The sequence below is a fragment of the Pristis pectinata genome, chromosome 20, assembly GCF_009764475.1.
Source record: "Pristis pectinata isolate sPriPec2 chromosome 20, sPriPec2.1.pri, whole genome shotgun sequence".
NCBI classification, from domain to species: Eukaryota; Metazoa; Chordata; class Chondrichthyes; order Rhinopristiformes; family Pristidae; genus Pristis; species Pristis pectinata.
This window is the reverse complement of record NC_067424.1, coordinates 35,420,567-35,443,033: the sequence shown is the minus strand read 5'-3', so window position 1 is coordinate 35,443,033 and position 22,467 is coordinate 35,420,567. Positions and strand designations below refer to the sequence as shown.

The following is a 22,467-nucleotide window of genomic DNA, read 5'->3' as shown; positions in this document are numbered from 1 at the left end:
ACAGTCTGGGAACAGTACAAACTCACTCCTCAAAGCAATATTAGAATATAGAAGCAGTCTAGCATTGGATCCATTGTTTTAGAGTTTGAATGTTGTCCTGTTCTGAGGGATTGAAAGAATGTGGGTTGGTATCACACTGGGTGCGGTAAAAATAGAAATACATTTTTAAGTAGGCTATCCAGTCCGTGTCATTGTTCACACTCCATTGTCATACACATGGTCTAATTGTATTTATTTACTTCTCAGTTTCATTCATTCTGTTTTCGTTTGTCCACCACCTATCCAATTTAACCTGGAATATTTTCATAGTTTCATTTCAGCCTTAGACTCCAGTGCCTCATAACCATCTCATAGTCAAAGCACAGAAACAGAGCCTTCGGCCCACCTTGACCATCTACAGTAATCCCATTCGCCCACATTAGCTCGACATCCTTGCTTGTTGAAGTGTATCTTTAAATGCCTCTTAAACAAAGTGACTGTATCTGATTCCCACCACCTCCTGTAGCAGTGCATTCCAGATATCAGCCATTCTCTGTGAAACAAAAAAAACTTCCCCATCAGATCCTCTTTAAGACTCCTTCTGCTCACCTTCAACCTGTGCCCACAAAGTGCTAGAGGAACTCAGCGTGTCAGGCAGCATTGATGGAGGGAAATGGACAGCTGATCTTTTGCGTCGAGGTCCTTCATTTGGACTGATCTGGACATCCAGTTCAGATGAAGGGTCTCGACCCAAAATGTAGACTGTCCATTTCCCTCCACAGATGCTGCCTGACCTGCTGAGTTCCTCCAGCACCTTGTGTTGCTCCAGATTCCAGCATCTGCAGTCTCTTGTGTCTTCAACCTTCACCCTTTTGGCTTTGGCATCCCTACTATTGAAAGACATCATCTACTTGAAAGAGACTGCTTCTATTCATCCTGTCCTGTCGATATTATTAACATTTCCCTAGATATTATTAACACTTCCCTAGATGTTATATTCTCTGTTCTAAAACAGAAGGCCCACTTTTCCATGCCTTTGTATATGCAGGGGCCTAAAACCGAGCAAAATCTTGGTGAATCTTTATTGTAGCCCCTGTGATGTTGTAAAACATCACTATCTTTTCTCTCACGTGCAGATAAATAGAAGCAGGATGCTTTGGTATTGGTTTATTATTGTCACTTGTATCGAGGTACAGTGAAAAGCTTGTCTTACAAACCGATCATACAGGTCAATTCATTACACAGTGCAGTTACATTGAGTTAGTACAAAGTGCATTGATGTAGTACAGGTAAAAACAGTAACAGTACAGAGTAAAGTGTCACAGCTACAGAGGAAGTGCAGTGCAATAAGGTGCGAGGTCACAACAAGGTAGATCGTGAGGTCATAGTCCATCTCATTGTATAAGGGAACCGTTCAATAGTCTTACCACAGTGGAAATGAGACCGTATGACTGCCCCTGAATTAATGCACCTTGCTATGTGTTGTAGTTGGGTTATTGAGAGCAGGTGTAGCTAAACTTACAAGTAAAGTCCCAGAAGGCCATTGATTCATGGAAAGCTATTACTGAAATGGTTGCAAACTGAAAGGGGAACCAAGGCCCAGCTTCTGCTTCAGATGATTTCTTCCGAATGGCAGAGTCTGTTAAAAATGAGTTTGTTTTTCTCTCACCTTTCACAGCTTCAGTGTTTTACAGCCTGCGTAGCACTTCACAGGAAATGCAGCATAACCAGGACGTCAAAGAGCAATGTTTTATTCTTGTTGGTCGGGGGTTTGATATCACCCACAATGCTAGGCAGAACTGCTCAGTGAAGCAGTACTGTGGGATTTTTGTGTGCATACAGGAAAAATCTGGTTTAACATCTCAGCTGAAAGATTGCGTGTCCAACAGAGCACCACTCTGTCTGAGCTTCACTTACGCACTCAAGTGGAGTTTTCAACCCACAACCTACAAACTGCTACCAAGTGAGTTTAGAGCAGACAGTATCACAAACTGGAGCTCTGAGTCCACACACAACGCGCTGGAGGAACTCAGCAGGTCAGGCAGCATCTATGGAGGGAAATGGACAGTTGACGTTTTGGGCCAAGACCCTTCATCTGGACTGAAAGATAGAGGGGAAGTAGCTAGTATAAAAAGGTAGGGAGGAGGGGTGGAGCTGGAGCTCTGAGTTCCTGACTGCAGATGTATAGTTGTTTAGTTTCTAATTTAACAGGTGATGAGGCTGCTGCTAAACCACTGACTCAACATCCAGAGGAGCGACAGGATCTGATTCCTTAAAGTGGTGAAGGGAAGGGGGGTAGATTTTGAAGGATTTCAGTAATAATTAACCCATGAAAGAAGGGATCTAAAACCAGTGCCACGTGGATTGGTGTGAACTGAGGTTGCTGGAGAACTCGAACAAACTCGAAATGAGTCCATTGCGAAATATGGTGTCAGTCATTGCTGACTGCGTTGTTCTCTTGCCCCACGGTGCATTCATGACCCACTCCAGAGATTGCACTAAACCTGGACTGGCCCTTCAGTGAAATGCTGTGTGAGTCCTGCACTTATATCATCTTTCAGAGAAACTCCCTCCAAGTAGAAGTGAAAAATTCCAGAGAGTTACTCTGAATGAAAAAAGGATCCCTTTTGAAAATAACTGACAAGTCATTGATTTCACTTCTTGTGTGGAGGCTCATAATGTGCAAACATTTTTGTTTGGAGAGACTGGGCAAAATTTCTACTGATGATAAAATATTTTGGTTGCAAAACTCAGCTCTAGTGCACATGTTTTATCAGTGCTAGGGTGCTGAATTTGTTCTGCAGTGGTGCACACTTGTTGTGCTGAAGGACTTGTTCCTGACCTCAAGCTTCTGTGCAATGCAGCTGTTCCCAGATGTGGGTGCAATGGTTTATGTCCCCTTTGAGTTCAGCATGACCGAGAGAACAAGGAAAGGGAACGCAAAGCAGAGGATGCAGAGGAAAGGGCTTTGGTAGGATACAATAACTGCCTAAGGAATTCTGCTACCAGAACTGCAAGAAGGAATGGATTGTGATGTAACCCTTCAGTAAGGACATCCTCGTGAAACCTGCCATCTACGGCAGCATCAACTGCAGTCTGACAGCAGGGGAATGTCTGTTGAGTTGATGGTTTCAAGATCACCATGGCCATGCACACTTGCGTTGACGTCCTTCCAATATGTTTCCAACATTCCCATCAGTGTAGCGGTTAGTGTAACGCTATTACAGCGCCAGCGACCTGGGTTCAATTCCGGCCGCTGTCTGTAAGGAGTTTGTACGTTCTCCCCGTGACTGCGTGGGTTTCCTCCGGGTGCTCCGGTTTCCTCCCACATTCCAAAGATATACGGGTTAGGAAGTTGTGGGCGTGCTATTGTCAGCACTGGAAGAGTGGCGACACTTGCGGGCTGCCCCCCAGCACACTCTCAGTGATGCAAAAAGACTCATTCCACTGTGTGTTTTGATGTACGTGTGACTAATAAATAAATATCTAAAAATATCTTAAAAAAACAACTGTTGTGTATGGAGATCATTGAAGCTGTGTTCAAAATGAGCTGATCTTATTTCAGTCTCTCTCTCCAGAGAGCACAGAGAGAGTGAGGGTTATTATAGGATTCCAAAGCTGTAGGGTGCCTGGGTCTTGTATGCAACCACATTGTTTGCATCTTCAATACCAGGCTCCTGAAACAGGTGCTTATTGAGAACAGAGTTACCAGGAGGACAGAGGAATTGATTAAGGATGTCCTCAAAGCCTCTTTGAGAAACATCCTCGCCAGCTTGTGGGAATCCCTGGCCTGTGACTGCTTAAGCCGAAGAAGGATCATCCGGGGTGGCAATACCGTCACCAAATACCCCAACTTCCAATATCCTTGGGGTTACCATTGACCAGAAACTGAACTGGAGTGGCCATATATACGATGTGGCTACAGGAGCAGGTCAGAGATGAGGAATCCTATGGCAAGTAATTTGCCTCCCCAAAGCCTGTTCACCATCTACAAGTCTCAAGTCAGGAGTGTGATGGAACACTCTCCACTTGCCTGGGTGAGTGCAGCTTCAACGACACTCGAGAAGCTTGACGCCATACAGGCCACTTGATAAGCGCCCCATCCACAACTGTTTGTTCACTCCACCACTGTTACACAGTAGCAGCAGTTTATGCCACCTACAGGATGCACTGCAGCAACTCCCCAAAACTCCTTGAGATAGCACCTTCCAAGCCCACCATTTCTACCAACTAGATGGACAAAGGCCATCAAAAATGTGGGGATATCATCAGCTGGAAGTTGCCCTCCAAGCCACACACTATCCCATCTTGGAAATACATTGCCATTCCTTCACTGTTGCTGGGTCTGAGTCCTGGAACTCCCTCCCTAACAGCATTGTGGGTGTACCCACACCAAAGGACTGCAGTGGTTTGAGAAGACAGCTCACCACCTTCTCAAGAGCAACGAGGAATGGGCAATTCAATGCTGACTCAGCATGTGAAGCTCTCATCCCTTGACTGAATGCTTAATATAAAACAAAATGGTGCCTGGAAGCCCAGTGAAAATGAGAGGTGGTGTACAACACCTCTCATACTGCCCATGCTCCTGCTCCAGCTATGGCAGAGCCTGCAAAGCCCCACATTGGCCTTCTTGGCCATCTCCGAACCCACACAACCAGAGGGGAAGCAATCATCCGCTGTCCCACTGGGCTACCAGAGTAGAAGCCAAGACTGTGGTTGAAAATATTAAAAAAAAGCCCTGCAGATGCTGGAAATCTGAAACAGAAACAGAAAATATTGGAAACACTCAGTAGGAAGAGGAAGAGAACTAATATTTCAGGTCAAAGGGTTCTGATGAAGAGACTTTGACCTGAAACATTAACTCTGTTTGTCTTCCCACAGATGCTGCCTGACATGCTGAGTGTTTCCAGCATTTTCTGCTTTTGTTGAAGACTTTGTAGTTACCCTGCTGGAGGGTAGCGAAGGGGGTGGATGATGCTGCGGAGCTCTGGTGTAGAAGGCCAAGATGGGTTGTGCCATGAGTGGGCAGACAGGTGCTGGACAATAGCGGGGGAATTGTGAATGCCAGTAGAGAGATCCAGCCAGGAGGAGACCGCAGATTCACGCTCAATGGAGCCACAGCCTCTCCCTTAGTGTGGGGTGGCTCAACAACCATAGTAATCTGTTGAAGCATAGATTGCTGGGCAGTTTTGGCACCCTGAAAGTCTTCAGACCCACACCTGACTGAGCTTCCACTGCAGCATCCAGATCTTGAGTGGTTTCCATCTGTGCCACAAAGGAAGAAGAGATGGCGGCCATCAGCCCCTGCCAAGTGTGCTGATTTAAAAATTCCCCACCACTTCCTAGCTAGTAAGGATGAGATCCAAGCTGAAGATAAATCCTTGTGGCCCTAAAGTCCTCCTTGCCATTCTTGGAGGCCTGCTAATGCATTCAGCAGAAGTCATACTTGACGTGTTATCTAGAGGTCAGCCATCTGAAACGTGTTCTTGCCCTCCCGGGCTTCAGCTTTACCCCAGCTTTGTATCTCATTGTGGTTAGGGTCGATGGTGTCTGTTAAAGTGTGTGCCAGTTTGAGTTGGTGGGAGGATGTGATAAATTGGGTAGCAATGTGCTACTATCTTCAGTCTCTTCTTCTATCTGAGACTGGCCTGTTTGCAGTTCCTGGCTATTTGAAAGGGAAAAGAGAAGTGGTCAGAGTGAGCGGTGGTATGGAACTAAGACGTACATGTTTACATCATTTGCAGGGTGCATATCGGAAAAGTTAGTGGGAGGAGGTGAAGAAACTGTATTAGACAAGAGAACAATCATCTTTGATGCTTTAACCCTGCTACGGAGCCCAGTCGAAGTAATGGGTGCTTCAATTAGGGCGAGCAATGTCTCATTCATGGGAGACAGCTATGCCTGTTCCCATGTGGGTTAGCTGCTCCTGACAAGTAGTCCTGCAAGAGAGATGGGGGTGTGTTAGCAAGTGTCATGCAATGTGTTTGGGTGGTTTACCTGAAGAAGTTGAATAGCTGGCAACACTTGCAGATTGTGAGATTGGGGGGGGGGGGGGGGGGGGGTGGTGGTGGAGGAGGTGTAAGATTGACAGCAGTGGCTTGTGAGACGTGGCTACTGCCAGGACCAGAAAACTATAGCTGCGAGCAAATAGTGGACAAGCTGGGGCTGTTATATTTGGAACAGAAGGGAGGCTGAGGTGTATACATTAGGAAAGGTCTTGGGTCTGGATTGGACTATTTTCCTCAGCAGAGGATCAAAAATGATGGGGATAGGTTTAAACTAATTTTTGGAAGGGTGAAGGGGAGATGGGGAAAAGTGTATTCCACTCAGAGGTTGATGGAAGTCTGGAACTCCATATGAAAGGGGCCAGAGGTGGAAACTCTAATCACATTTACACAGATATACCCTTGAAGAGCTGTGATCTGAAGGGCCAGGACTTGATGCTGGAAGTTGGGAGTAGACTAGGCTGCTCCTTGCCTTGCTCAAACACAAGGTCTCCTTTGGCTTCCTTCTATGAATTTTCTCTGCTTCTCTTTCTAATTTCCTGTGAGACTGTGGTTAGATATGTATCCTTTTACAGAGTTTCTTGGTATGTGGGTGATGGGGATGTGATGAATTGAGAAGTGTGAGAGAATGGTACAGTAAAAGTCCAATACTTTGGCAACCTTGGGACTTTGATGCTGGACTGGGTAGATTTTCCAGACTATTGGATGTTACTCTAATACCCCAACACACTAATTTACATTTCTAAATGTTACACAGTAGTGCAATGAATTTTCTGGTGAATCTGGAGCTGAAAGCTGGAAATGGTGCCTTGGTGAGTTTAAAGGGAGCCTGGAAACATCACCCAGTGACCCAGTTGTGAACCGTTGGGATTCACAAATAATCCGACAGCAGATTATCAAAGTTTTACTCTTTTACGAGTTGTGGAAGACTGCATTTAGAGCTGCATTCTCTGACCTTGACCACTCATATGAGGTCATTGAACATTTTACAGTGCTGCATCCAGGCTCCTGGGCTTGACACCTGGTGTTGACTGCAGTCTGCTCACACAGTCTGTAGGATATGCTATCTCACAGTGAATTTGGGACATTTCCTTCTCCACCATGGTATCCAGCGCAGGTTCCAAAATCTGTGGACCCCATCCCGACCAGGTTGAGCCATTCTTCAGTGTACCTAAGGTTAGGATGAGCTGAACATCAACCAGTTCCCACTGCAGACATACACATCTTGTTTAAGTGGGCTAACTTTAAGTAATGTGGGCTAGCTTGAAATGTTGTACCTACAATAATTTGCCCCATTGATGAGTACAACTAAACAGCAACACGGCAATTGTGTAGGTGACCAGACAGCATGGAGTTGACATGCTTTTAGCATTGGAAGTGATGGGAATTGCCTTGATCCATGTGCTTGTTCTTGGGGAGACCTTATTTAAGCGCCAATAGATTTGTCTTTCCTTCATCGAATCTGTTACTCAGGTCATTAATTGAATGCTGATTACTTTTCTTATGTTCACAGGTGTATCTTGCCTTCCGATGTACCTCAGCCTGTACACTGAGCGCCATCATCAGCAGCTGTACACCAGCTTGGACCTTAGGAACCTTGAACAGGCCATGCTGGCAACCTATGTAGGCACCATCGCTGAACTCAGTTAGTATTCACGCAACCCTCTCTCCTTTTATCGATGTATGTGTGGGTTGGGGACACTTTAAACCTATGGTTATCTTTTAGAACAGGCCAGAACAGAAGACCTCGGCCAAAATTTTTGCCAGCACTTTCATGTGCGTGAAGGGCTACTGCATGGTGTTGTCAAAAAGCTGTCAGCTGTTGTTTGACATCATGTGCACAAAATCCTACAGCACAGCCAAAGCCTGTGGAAGCAGGCCTTAACCAAAGGTTGATACCAGCTCAGGCGTTAGAGTCATACAGCACAGAAACAGGCCCTTTGGCCTAAATGGTCCATTCTGACCAAGATTCCCATCTAAGCTAGTCCCATTTTTCTGCGTTTGGCCAATATCCCTCAACCTTTCCTATCCACATGCCTGTCCAACTGTATTTTAAATGTTGTTATTGTACCTGCCTCAACCACTTCCTCTGGAAGCTCATTCCATATACTGACCACCCTTTGGTTTGAAAAGTTGCCCCTTGGGTTCCTATTAAATCTCTTCCCTCTCACCATAAACGTATGCCCTCTAGTTCTTGATTCCTCACCCCTGGTAAAAAGACTGAGAACATTCACGCTACCTATCCCCCTCATGATTTTATATACCTCCTATAAGATAACCCTTCTTTCTCCAATGCTCCAATGAAAAAGGTCCCAACCAGCTCAACTTCTGTCCGTAACTCAGTCCCTCAAGTCCCGGCAACATCCTCAAAAATCTCCTCTGCACTCTTTCCAGCTTAATGGCATCTTTCCTATAGCAGGGTGACCAAAACTGATCACAATATTCCAAATGCAATTTAGTTGAAGGGTTCCACTCTATCTGGCTTCTGCCATAGAATATGACGTGTCACTATACTCTCCTCTTTAACTTTCTATGATTACTGATTGCCCCCACCCTTTGCTAGGTCCACAACCACCACCAACCATCCAGCATCAAGCTACTCTTCAGCTCACTCCATAATGGTGGAAGATGAGAGAGGAAGGGTCTATGCTTCTACTGGGCACAGAAAATAGGAGGCCTTTTAACACACCAATCCAAGAGGTGTACAGGTCAAATATTTTGGCTTCCCTTTATCGTGGTATACTCACCAATAATTTGCTCACCATGTTGAATTGGGCTACCAGACCATTTAATTCTGAATCTCTTTACAGTCTTGGTCCAGGCATGGTCAAGAACAGAACGTCGGAGAATAAGAGTGACTTCCTTGCCATCAAGCCAGTATCTGATCAAATGTAGCATTAAGGTCCCTGAAGTTAATTTGAAGGTCTTTAATAACTGGAGGCATACAAGGGAAATGGTTATGGATGTTGAAAGCTAAACACTTCAGGGCCAGGACTTCTTTGCAGCATTGCTAAGGCCAAGATTCTTCAGCCTATTCATCAACAACCTTCTCTCCATGATGTGGTTAGCTCAGTGCTGATAACTGAAGAGCATTCAGTTTAATTTGCAACATCTCAAAAATTAAACATGCCATGCCTACATGCAAGAAGACCTGATAGCAACAAGGATGGGACTAATAAGAGGCAGTCTACATCTGTGCCATGCAATAGGCCATCTCCACCAGAATCTAATCTCCTCACCTTTGTATTCAAAGGCATTCCATCATCAAGTCCCTTAACCTTTTGGTGAGTGCAGGGAGGGTTAAGTGGAAGAGGTTTCTCTTCATTGGAAACGTCAGTGGACCAGCTACATCCTTGTTTTGTGAAGAGAGAGACTTTCCCCCGACTTCCAGAACCCTTCAACTATCTGCAAGGCACAAATAACAATATAATCATACACATTTTACACTTGCCTAAGCGACTGCAGTTCCATTAAACACTCAAGAAACCCAACACCATCCACAGAGAAGCATTCTCCTCTATTGGAAATCCCTACCTCCAGAGTATTGAGCAAGTTACTTCATCACATAGACTGCAACTATTAAGGCAACTTACCATCTAATTCTCAAGGGAAACCAGCAGTGAACATCCTTCAAGGGAGACCTCAGCAGTGAGATCCCAAGAAATATAAGAATGAAAATAAACTGTGCCAGGTTGCAGGCTAGTATGAAGCATCAAGAACAGTGCATATTCCTGGATGGTGTTAAGTATCTTGTGTTGCTGGAACTGCAACTCTCCAGACAAATGATGAAATTTTCTGATGCTCCTGAAGTATGCCTTGCAGAGATTTGTAAGGGTTGGGAGAGTCAGGGGGTAAGTTGGTCACTGCAGAGTACTCACATTCTAGACCATTCTGGTTGAGGCACTGTTTACATGGCTACTGTGGTGGAGTTTCTGGTCAGTGGGGATGACACTGCCAGGATATTTATGGGCCCGTTGGTATCGTAACAAAATTAAATTTAGAAGGTGATGGATTCTAACTGTCTTTCTTTTATTCCATAGGTGACTTGATCTCTCACTCAATGTACTACCTCCAACAGTTTGGTGCATTGTACCACAGCAAGGGGTTTAAGTTACATTTCAGAAAGGGCCCATACTCCTGGGAGCCAGAAGCTTTGCACAGTCTCTATTACTACACGCACTGCCCACAGATGGAGTGGGAGAATCTCAATGAAGAACCCCCGAGAGTGAAACTGAGCAATGAAAGGTGAGACAACTGGAAATCAGCCTTCACAAAGTCAGCCGATTTTATTCTGTTTGAGTTATTTTGCCGAGCTGACTCATTCAGTAAAAACACAAAATGTTCCACTGGGCTTTTGGGAATTTAAGCATTTTCAGTGTCACACATTAGGGGATCTTGGAACATGTCGGAAAATGAAAGGATTACAAAGCCAGCTATTCCCTTGCCTCAGGGTCCTGAGAGTAGTTCCACCCCGATCTGACATCTTCAACCACAATCTTCAATTCCAACCAGGCTTGGTGTCCCTGCTGTTGGTCTTGGCTTGGATCACAAGCCATCAACTGAGAGTATCACCACTAAATTAAAGATGAAATTGAGCAGCTTGCTCTGTTTATATTGGTTGCTATACATATTTTCATGGCGATGAACCATGACTGAGTGAAAAGAGGAAGTGATATTTAGTTTGCAAAACTTGTTTTAAAAAAAAGTACAGCCTCGATTAGACTAGCATCTGAACACAAGCTGCTGCGGCAAGTTTAAATATCATGCAGTGACATAATTCAGATAGTTGGGGTTTTTCATAGAACAATGACTACAGCCTTGAAAGGTTGCAGGAACTGAAAAGTCCCTGATGATGGGTAGAATTTGCTACAGGATATGGTGACCACAGACTTGGTGCTTTTGAACAGAGGCGATGATTGTAATCTGAACTTGTGCAGCTTGCAATGTGTGGGTAAAAACTATACAGTCAACACACAAATTTCTCAGCATTCATATGAGAATGAGAGGGAAGAAAAACCCAGTTGTGGTTTATCAGTGTGATGTAGTAGGATCCAGTCACAGGAGGAAAAAGTAAATATTTTACCAGTTCCATGCAGGGAGTGTACACAGAAGGAAATCAGAAGTTACCCTGATCTTGCTCTTATCAGCTAATGACTTTTCTAGGTTGAGCAGAATTCTTTTTCTAAGATTTTCACCGTTTCTGTTCTAAATATATTGTGTAGTTCTGGAGAAACTATCACAGACGTGCACTCATGTTGGGGCAGCATGTAAAGGCCAGCATACAGGCTGTCCCCAGGTTATCAACACCTGACCTCTGGACACCCCAGTATGTACAAACGCGCTCAAAAATATTATTAAATTCAGAAGTCCGACGCACATACGAACGGCAGAACTAATTTCCTCTCTCTCCTCTTTTGGTAATTGTTCTTTCTCATTAGTCTTGTGTGCTTTTAATGCCATTCATTACAACACTGAAGGAATGGTTACCACATTGAGTGATCTTTGTGTATTTTCTGGCTTGCTGACAAAATTGACTTATGGACGTCAGTAAAAGTGGAACCAGTTCGTTACCCGGGGACGGCCTGTAGACGTGTGAAGATCAGCTGCTTCCTCATCACCTTTTGTGTCCAGGTTATAATCACGCTTGTTCCCTTTTCTCTACCCCACCCCACCCCAGGCTGTATGAGGTCCTCCCGCCAATGATTGAGTGGATCAGGGTGTGTATCGCTCAAGCGGAGCACAGAAACAGTTTGGTGGTGGACAGCATTGACGTTCGACAGGCTGCCAGGTTGCTGCTCCCGGGTATGGACTGTGAACCTCGACAACTCAGGTCAGCACAGATTTTCATCCTTCCTCTGCGAAGGGCTTGTGTCTGATTCTTTGCCTCTTGAGAGGCAATTCGGTATCATTACTTTGCAGATACACAGTTAAAGCTGCTCGGTTAAGATCATAAAATACATCAAGATTTAAAAAAAAATTGGCTTGTAGAGGTGAATGGACTTGTGTTTTTTAAAATGGTATGGGCAGCTTGAAAATGAGCCTATGAAAGTAAAAATAAAACTGAGATGCTACAAATTTGAAATGAGAGCAGAAAATTGTGGAAACGCCCGGCGTCTATGGGGGAGAAAAACGGAATCAAAGTTTCAAGTCCAAGACCCTTCATCAGAACTTAATAGCCTATTCTTTTTATCATGTTTCTAGGTAAATGAAAGTGTAAACAGGACATTTATTGCATGCCACTGATACTGAGGAGATCCATGTAATGCAGCATGATCCTATTTTCCTGACCCACAATTTGCTTGCTTGAACAACAGTGAAGTTACAATGTAGTGAACATCTGTTTATCATGAAAACCTGATTGTTAATCTTCATTTCCTGAAAAGTCACTTTCAGTTTGGACAACTGGATGTTTATATAGTACCTTTCATCACTCCTGGCTGCCCCAAGCCTGTTCGCAGTTAATTAAGTACTTTTTGGGGTGCTGCAATGTAGGAAGCATAGCAGCCAGTTTTGTTCGTAGCAACAATCCAAAAACAGTGAGGAAATGAATGGTTAATGACTCTGCATTTGAAGTTATTGGTGGAAGGATCAACGTGGCCTCAGTAAGAAAGAATTCCACTGTTCTCCTTTGAATCATGTCTTAGGATCTATTTTGTCCATCCCAGAGGAAAAATAGGGCCCTGGTTTAACAACTCAAGTGAAAAATTATATACTTGAAAGCGTAGCACAGCCTCAGTACTGCAGAGTAATATCTGCCTGGATTGTATACTCAAGGCTTTACCATATTATCATATTTCCTTACAACATAGGAGGCCATTCAGCTCATTGACTCTTGGCTAGCTCATAGAGCAATTCTATTTCCACCCTATTTTTCCCTATCATCTATTCTCTCCATTTTCCCACTAATTCCACCATCCAGCTACACACTAGGGGTAATTTACAGTGGCCAACTAACTGACCAACTCGCATGTCTTTGGGATGCAGGAGGAAACCCTTACAGTCACAGGGAGAACGTGCAAACTCCACACAGACACCAGTGGAGGTCAGGATTGGACCTGGGTCTCTGGCGCTACCAGTGCTGCCTTTTGGAGTGGGTCTTGCATCCCACAGCCTTCTGACCCCACGTGTTGTCCATTTGGCCATGGCCTGATGTAGGAAGCCAGTGGGACATTGGAAGAGTAGGGTTCAAGACTAGAGGTGGGGGGGAAAAAAGAAGTTCTGCTGAACTCAAATCTTTTCCTTGTTGAAAACATATATTGAAATGAATGTCCTCTTTTCTCCACTGCTCCCAATTTCCACAGGATTACCAGCAATCTGTGCATATCCCGCGGACTGAATGCCAAGCAGGCGGAGCTGAAGCTGAAGCAGGATCTGGGATTCCAGATGTTGAGCACTGGCCGCACTGATCTGGTGACTGCAGCTGTTGCATTGCTGGGACCAGACGAAATCAATACGCTTAATGAGCAGGTAGGGGAGCGGCGTTTTTAATCTGTAACATCAGATTGAGGTTAACCACTTTCAGAGATTAGAATTGTGGTTGCAAGCACACCCTTCGGTCACCATGCCATTCTTTCATGAGTAATGTCAATGATGAGGAACAGCAATAGGAGAAAGCAAACTTCGCTGAGGTAACTTTGGAAGAAGATGATAACTTTAGGTACGATATTGGTGAGCATAACACCCTCTTTGATGTTTTAAGGCTCATAAAGACCCAATGAATTACATTAATAGGTAGTAAAAGATGCAAAGCTTGTGTTCCATTTGGCACCTTGGATGAACAGGAGATGACCTAGAATCCCATCTAAATGTATCAAGTGTTGACAATTTGGACAGTTGTTTAATTACTGCTTGTATTAGAAGACAAAAGTCTTGTTAATTGCCCATTGGTGTCATGTCTAGCTAAGTTCACAGAGACTTCAACGTGTCCAACTACACCTCATACATTCTTTAGAACTAAGGCTCGAAAGCTCATGATGTTTGCTTGGCACGATTTAACAAAAAGTACTAATCAGACATTTTCTTTGTTCTCAAACTTGTATTACAGGTAAATGATAAGGAAACATGACAGAAATCCTTTAATGTCTCCACTTCTCTGTAGCTGTGACACTTTACTCTGTATTGTTATTGTTTTTACCTGTACTACTTCAATGCACTCTGTACTAACCCAATGTAACTGCACTGTGTAATGAATTGACCTGTACGATCAGTATGCAAGACAAGTTTTTCACTGTACCTCGGTACAAGTGACAATAATAAACCAATGCCAATACTTACAGGCAGTAGGGAAAATCATGATTGGTAGTTAATTTGAAATTTCCATTGAGTACCCCACAGGTTACTTATCCTGCTCTGCAAGGGAATGTAGATGTAAAGACCCAATATAAACACAGCAGTTGAGATATAAAGGAGACTCATTCATTCACATGCACTGCAGAGGGAGGGAGGACAGATTGGGTGTCCATGTAGGACTATTCTCCCTCACATATAGAGATTTTATTTTCGTCAGAATGAGCCGATGACACATTGATTCTGGTACTTACAAGGAATTGAATGCAATTTGCAGGAAGACATAATCTATTGAAGGATGTGGAGAGGTGTCTACCAACACTGAAGACAACTCCCACATGATGTATCAGTGCATTATTGTTGACACTGCAGTTTCCAAAAATATCTCTGCACAGTTGCCTGGTATTCTCTTGTTTGTCTCAGTGTTGGAACATGCAGATGTAAGTTTGTTCACCTTCGCTTGCACCGCAGTATGTGGTTGTACAAGAAATCGTGGACATGACTTGACTTGTGCTGTGCGAACTTGAGTCTGGTAAGATGCAAAACCAATATTCGGCAAAACTTTGTGCATGGAGGGAGCACAGCTATTCCACTGAGAGGAATCCAACAGAACTTGGCTTTCCAAGTGATAGGAAGGCAAAGAGAAGGCTAACTATTTGAGAGAGAGACAACCACACGACAAGAAGCTAAGAAATGCAGCTCCCATGTGACATTTACTTAATCCTCTTTTCTGATGTGTAGATTGAAAAAGTTAATGTGCCTCTCAGGAACAAGGATCGGCCAGTGGTTACATTAGTCATTCGACTGCAGGGTGTAACACAGGCCGCATAATGACATGGATGACAATGCCAATACCACACAACTCTGCACTTTTCATTCAATGTGTGAGGGTTCCTCTAAGCTACGCCACTGTCTTTTGTGCCCAGAGTCACTGGGCACAGGCACACTCGGTCTCAAAGCTCATTATTAATCAGACGCTTTTCTCAACTGCCCAGGGAATGACTCCATTGATGTATGCAGCGAGTAATGGGGATGAAGCTATGGCCCAAGTACTTCTGAACTCTGGAGCAGCTATTGATATCCAGGTAAGCACTGAAAGGATTTCCAAACAAAGCTTCTCCTATCATAAGGCTAGACTGTGTGGCGCAGCTGGTAGAGCCGCTGCCTCACAACACTAGAGACCCGGGTTCAATCCTAACCCCCGGCGCTGTCTGTGTGGAGCTGCATGTTCTCCCTGTGTCCACATGGGTTTCCCCCAGGTGGTCCAGCCTCCTCCCACATCGTTGGTAGGAAGTTGGTAGGTTAATGGCCACCGTAAATTGCCCTTGTGCGTACGTGAGTTGTAGAACCTTGGGGGGGGTGGGGGGGACATTGATGAGAATGTGGGGAGAATAAAAAAAATGGGATGAGCGTACGATTATTGTAAATTGGTGGTTGATGGTAGACGTGGACTCGGTAGGCTCTTGAGCCTGTTTCCATGCTCTCTCTCTCTCTGACTCTATACCATTACATTGGAATAGCCTGCAAATACATGCATGGTATATGGGCCCTGACACAGCCAGGGGTATGTAATGGCAGCATATTTACTCTGTCGCATGTATACCTGTACTTCACGTACCTGGCGGTGTCTGATTTACATCTGTACCACATGGTCTCTGATGGAATCTGGCATGTGATATGGGGGCCCTGACACTCTTCATAGTTGCATCAGCCTGCGCTGTGTATAAAATCATGAGAGGGTGAATGCACTCAGTCTTTTTCCCAGGGTTGGGGAATCAAGAACTAGAGTGCACAGGTTTAAGGTGAGAGGGGAGAGATTCAATAGGAACCTGAGGGGCAAGTTTTTCACCCAGAGGGTGGTCAGTGTATGGAATGAGCTGCCAAAGGAAGTGGTTGAGGCAGTTACGTTAACATTTAAAAGCCATTTGGGCAGGTACATGGACAGGGCAGGTGGGACTAGCTTAGATGGACATCTTGGGCGTTGGGCCTTAGGGCCTGTTTCTGTGTTGTCTGACTCTATGATGCCCTCTATATTAATTCCTATGTGGCATCCCTAGTTCATGTTGAAGTCTCAGCATGCACGTATGTTGTGAAGAATCCAGCTCTGATGCAGACCTGGTAATAATAACGTTTAAGGTCAACAGGCTGTGTTTGAGAAGCCACTGAACTGTTGTGTTTGCAGGTCCCCAGTAATTCCCAGCAGTTCCCGTCCATTCATGCAGAGACTCGACACTGGACTGCCCTCAGCTTTGCCGTGGCATTCGGCCATCTGCCAGTCGCACAGGTATGGATGCATGTCAGCACTGTATGTATAATGGAGTGTGCATTAACTTCTCTCCACCCCGGACTGGTATCACTGTTCCTGGAGAGGCATGCAGCTTAACAGCATAGCTTGCAGAGGGCTGTTTGGCAGAGCAAGTCTGATTCTGTCCTTGGATCCATTCCATCCACACACTTACCACAGCCTTTCTCTTCGATGTCTCCAAGATGTCAGCACTCCCTTCCCTGAGACAGGTTTGCTGGAGCTACATTCGAATATAATTGAGCTCATGATCACGTCAATACTCCTAGTGCCAGTACTGAGAGAGCGCTGCACTGCTGAGAGTCATCTTTAGTATGAGATACAAGTCCGTGGCTTATTGAAAGTGGCTACCCAGGTAGATAGGGTGGTTAAGAAGGCTTGTGGAATGCTTGTTTTCATTAATTGGCGTATTGAGTAAAGGAGTCAAGAAGTTACGATGCACTTCTATAGAACTCTGGTTAGGCTGCATTGAGAGTATTGCATGCAGTTCTGGTCACCTCACTCTAGGAAGGATGTCGAGGCTTTAGAGAGCATGCAGGGGAGGTTTACTAGGATGCTGTCTGTATTAGAGGGCATATGCTGTCAGGAGAGGCTGGACAAATTTGGGCTCTTTTCTCTGGAGCGGTGGAAGCTGAGAGGTGATCTGTTGGAAGTGTGTAAAATTATGAGGGGCATAGATAGGGTGGACAAGCAATATCTTTTTCCCCATTATTGAGCGATCCAATACCAGAGGGCATGCATTTAAGGTGAGAGGGGGTAGGTTTAGAAGAGACGTGAGGGGTACGTTTTTCACACAAAGTGGTGGATGCCTGGAATGCGTTGCCTGATAGGGTGGTGGAGGCAAATTCATTGGGGGCTTTTAAGAGGGGCTTGGATGGGCACACAAATGAGAGGGAAATGGAGGGATATGGGCATTCTGTAGGTAGGAGGGAATAGCTACGTCGGCACAACATTGTGGGCTGAAGGGCCTGTTCTGTGCTGTACTGTTCTATGAGATGCAAAGCCATGGTCCTATCTTCCTGGGATGGACATTAAGAACATAAGAAGTAGGAACTAGAGTAGGCCATTTATTCTAAGCCTTGAATAAAGTCATGGCTGATCTTTTTCAAACTTACTTGCACAAACTCCACATCTCTCAATTCCTTTAGCATCCACAAATCCATTGTTCGCTATCTTGAATGTAATATAATGACTTAACGACACAATGACACGATCCAGGCATTCACAGCCCAGGGCAGGAGAGCAGTCCAAAGATTCAGATTACTGAGGGAAGAAATCTTGCCTTGTTGCAATCCTCTATGGAAGACAGCCTTTTCAGAGGCAGTGCCCCTTCATGTGATAGTTTGAGGCTCTCCAGCACAGTAACCATCCTCCCAGTATTAATCATGTTAACCCTTTTAAGAATTTTATGCATCATTCCTTTACCACCCCTCATTCCTTTAATTGCACAGTTATACAACATAGTAATTTACTTAATCTCTCTGCATAGGAGAATATTTTATATAACAGAAAATTCTGGAAACACTCAGCAGGTCATGAAGTGTCTATGGAAAGAAAACTAGTAAAACACCAATAAATCCACACCTGTGGGTCTTTGCTGGTGCTGGACCAGCAGATTTTCTGGATTATTGGACGTTACTCCTAATAATATCCCAATACATCTTTATTTTACTTTTTTTATGTGTTACATGGTAGCATAATAAATTTTCCAGTGAACCCGATGAGGTTAAAGGCAGTAGGAAGTATGCAAACACTCTGGACCTTGGTTCCAGCTGTAAACCTACCCACCTTCTTGACCCCTGGTGTTTTGGGCCCCAACTCTGGCTCTGGCTGCATGCCTGCTCTACAGTACAAACCCCGGCCTCAGCCGCATTCTGGACCCCAGCTCTGGCTTCTCACCCTGATTTACATTCTGGACTCCTGGCTCGCATTCCCGACTGATGAATGGGCCAAGTACTGGATTTCCGAACATTCAAAGCTGTCCAGAACTGTCTCTATCTCCTTGCATTCACTTATCCCTACTGTAAACTTCCTTATGCCCTACTGCCTCTGACTAGTGACTGGGCTGTATCACCCACTACCTAAATGGAAACATGTCCCAAAACAAGGTGTCCACACTCGTTCGCCTTTGAACTTCCCAGAAGGGGAGGAGGGAATATGAAACTTTGTGCTCTAGTACATACTACAGGCATTCTTAACGCATTGCTGTTTCTCATTCTTTCTTGGGAAGAAGGAGCCTGATAACCAGTACAGGTCAAGGATCCAGGCTGCAAAGAAACAGGGGTGCACTTTCCCCCACACCAACTTTATCCTCTGGATCCTGAATTTTCACTCGCCACTGGTTCCTCAGTGCTGCAAGTTTAATTGGGACATTTAAATGAGGAACTCACAAGCAGGAATAGGATATTCAGCCTATTGAACTATTTGAGCCTGTCTGTAACACAGACCATTTACCTGCCTTAGCTGAGGTCCTCGCCCAATAAAAAATGATCGATCCCAATCCAAAATTTTAATTGACTCTTAAATTGGAAGAGATGAACACTCTGCTGGAGGAACTCAGCGGGTCGAGCAGCCTCGGTGGGGGGTGGGAGGTTTGCAGGGAGGAATTGCATCAGGGCTGATGGATGCATCGAGAGATTGGAAGCTTCCATCAGCCCTGAAGCAGGGTTTCAACCTGAGACGTCAACAGTTCCTTTCCTCCCCGCAACTGCACCCCACCCCCACCCCCACCCCCACCACCACAGATACTGCTTGACTCACTGAGTTTCTCCAGTAGATTATGTGTTGCTCCAGATTCCAGCATCTGCGGTCTCTTGTGTCTCCATCCTGGGAGAGATTTTCACCAAATCTTGTGTGAAAATGTTTGTGATTCAACCTTCTTCAGGTTCTAATTTTTAAAGCTGTTCTGGTTGTCATCACCAGAAGAAGTAATTTTTCTGCAGAATCATTTTAAACACCTCAATTACCTCGTGCAGGAACAGGGAGTACTAGGGATTACAGCTGTAGAAGACGTTGGAGAAGACCAGCCCCGGAAAATTATGTGCAGTTCTGGTCTCCAGGCCATAGGAAGGAAGTGATTAAGCCAGAGAGGTGCAGAAAAAAAATCACAAGGATGTTGACTGGAGGGCTTGAGTTATGAGGAGAGACTGGATCGGCTGGGACTGTTTTCCCTGGAGTGAGGGATACTGAGGGGTGACCTTACAGAGGTTTATAAAATAATGAGGGACGTAGACAAGGTGGATGGTCAGTCTCCTTCCCAGGGTAAGGGAGTCTAAAACTAGGGGACATAGATTTAAGGTGGGAGGGAAAAGATTTAAAGGGGACCTGAGAGGTAAGTTTTTCATTCAGAGGGTGGTGGGTATATGGAACGAGCTACCAGAGGAAACGGTGGAGGTGGCTATAATCACAGCTTTTAAAAGACATTTGGACAGCTTCATGGAAAGGAAAGGTTTAGAGGGATATGGCCCAAATGCAGGCAAATGGAACTTGCTCTCTAAGGCACCTTGGTCATCATGGATGAGTTGGGCTGAAGGGCCTGTTTCTGTGCTGCATAGCTCTGACTATGGAATAAAAATAAATCGGAGACAAGATGGCGATAAAGTAAGGCACGGATGTTTGGTGAGATTAGGAGCATCTGGAGGAATCATACAGAATATAGAACGGAAAGCTGTGGGTTGGGAACTGATGGATACTGGGTAGGATCTCATAGGAAGGAATACGATAACATCGCAGACGCTGGAATCTGAAATAAAAAGAAAATTCTGGAAACACTCAAGTCAGGCAGCGCCTGGAGAGAGGGAAACAGTATTAGTATTTCAGGTCAATGAATATTGGATTACATTGGGCAGACATAGATATGGTTGGAATTGAAGTCCTCAGAGGGGGACGATGTGGAAGAAAGACAGGCAGGGACCAGTTGGATTCAATGGTCCATTCCTGGATGCAGATTCTGTATAATTCTCCTCCTCTCTACATCCTCTTTTTTTTCTGTTTACAGTTACTGTTGGATGCCGGGGCCAATGTCGAAGGTTGCGTTAGCGAAGGAAGCTGGTCAGAAACTCCACTACAGCTCGCAGCTGCAGCAGGTACACAACAAGCAGGGAAGCGTGGTGTTCACATGAGAAAAGGGGAAGATGTTTCAATGCAACAATAACAGTGTTGATAAATAATGCCATGTAAATTAGAGTTAAACTGTTTATGTCAAAACGGCAACACCACAGATTTACATTAAAACCTCAGAGGAAAACTTTTTCTATTTCACAACTTCTATTTATAGAAGTTCATGTATATATAGACTGTCATGTGAAACAAAAACAGTTTGTACTGATTATCACACAAAACAAAAAAAATGCCAAACCAATGAAGTGCTACAAACCCCATGTGAACAGTTTTAAACAAGTCTCATCTGATAGGTCAAATCTCGTTCCCTCTGATCTCATTGCTTAAGTTGTCCTTAGTTATATTTTGCACAATTTATACAATGTCTGCCCCTAGAGTGGGTAACGTCACTGGAACAGCCATATAAATGAGCCGGTTACATGGGAAGACCAGGGACTGGATATTCTGGGGTGAATGATTCAACCCCTGATTCCTCAGACTTCCCACAATCTGCAAGTTATAACTCAAGAGTGCAATGGAATATATTTTTCACTTGCTGGGGTGAGTGCAGCTTCAAAAACATTCAGGTAGTTTGACAACATCCAGGATAAAGCATCCATTTTAATTGGCATCTCATCCAACACCCTAATTTTTTTTTGCATATAAGATCCCTTTGAGGATATTGCAAGGGCATTTTATCTCTCCCTGATGTAATATATCTCTTCCCGATGTCACAATGCATATATAACAGGTCCTTCCCTACATCGTGCTTGAAAAGTGCCCTTCCCTATCTCAGTGTGCAAGATATTTCTTCCCCTTATCATACCTTTTCCCTATAAATATGATGATATGCCCTCTTACTGCAACTTTCTCCTGTTCTAGACCTCCTCATTGTACAGTTCCTTCCTGATTCTTATCTGGTCTTTCATCTACTTCAGGTCAGTTTGATCTAGTTTGCCTTTTACTGCAAAAGGGAGCTGATCTCCTGGCTGGGACCATTGACAAAAGTGGTGTTGCCGCATCTCTGCACGGAATTGCTAATCCCTTCAGTCAGGCTGCTGCCCATGGGCACAGGTAAGAAACTGGGGCAATGTGGTTTTACTTGCCAGATGGTGTTTATCAGAGAGCATTCTAACTGAAAGCCTACTGATGGTAGAGAGAGTTTTATGTTTGAGATGTTTAATCTGTGGCTGGGACCTCGCAAAAATGTTCAGAAATTCTTTGGCAGTTGAAGAATAGATATTTTGTGGAGTGGATTGCACTAACATTGACAGTCATGCTGGATGGGACATTAGACCAGCTCTTTCAGTCAGTTGCTCGACACAGGGAATGCAAAGGGAGTTCTGCCAACTCTTGTGCAACACTCGGAACGCTGCAGAAGAAATTTAATCTGTTTACCCACTTCAGACCAATCACTGGTCCCTCCCTCCTTTCAGTGTTTCATTTTGTGAGACTGCCTGACCAAAAGAGCTTTGTGCACAACTTGTACCAATGCACTGCCTGCTGCAGAACATTGAGGGCTAGCTACCAATTCAAAAGGCTGGTCCCACTGACCACGGTGACTGTGGGTGAGATGCACTGCCACTTCTCCTCACTGTGGGTGCTTCAGTGGTAGTCCTACAGGGGCACGCTACAAGATCTGGTCCTGTGGGACAGACCTCACAGGCAGAGTAGACATTCCCAGGCGAGGAAGGCAAGAAGAGATCATATGTTAGACCTTATTCCTTCCTGCAATGCATAGGAGACCTTCCTGCTAACTCCATCTCTCTGAGGAACAGTGTCCATAGAGGCTGAGGT

The 22,467-nt window shown here is 44.7% G+C and overlaps 1 protein-coding gene across 1 annotated transcript in view; it reads left to right on the top strand.

Annotated features, from left to right (window-relative positions):
- LOC127580684 (ankyrin repeat and BTB/POZ domain-containing protein 3-B-like) overlaps nt 1-22,467 on the top strand; it is a 55,952-nt gene that overhangs the window by 13,302 nt on the left and 20,183 nt on the right. Inside the window, exons 2-9 of the mRNA XM_052034430.1 lie at nt 7,498-7,629; nt 10,025-10,229; nt 11,662-11,814; nt 13,286-13,451; nt 15,266-15,355; nt 16,453-16,554; nt 20,570-20,657; nt 21,609-21,744. Coding sequence (XP_051890390.1) covers nt 7,498-7,629; nt 10,025-10,229; nt 11,662-11,814; nt 13,286-13,451; nt 15,266-15,355; nt 16,453-16,554; nt 20,570-20,657; nt 21,609-21,744 — 1,072 coding nt within the window. The remainder of the gene's footprint in view (nt 1-7,497; nt 7,630-10,024; nt 10,230-11,661; nt 11,815-13,285; nt 13,452-15,265; nt 15,356-16,452; nt 16,555-20,569; nt 20,658-21,608; nt 21,745-22,467) is intronic.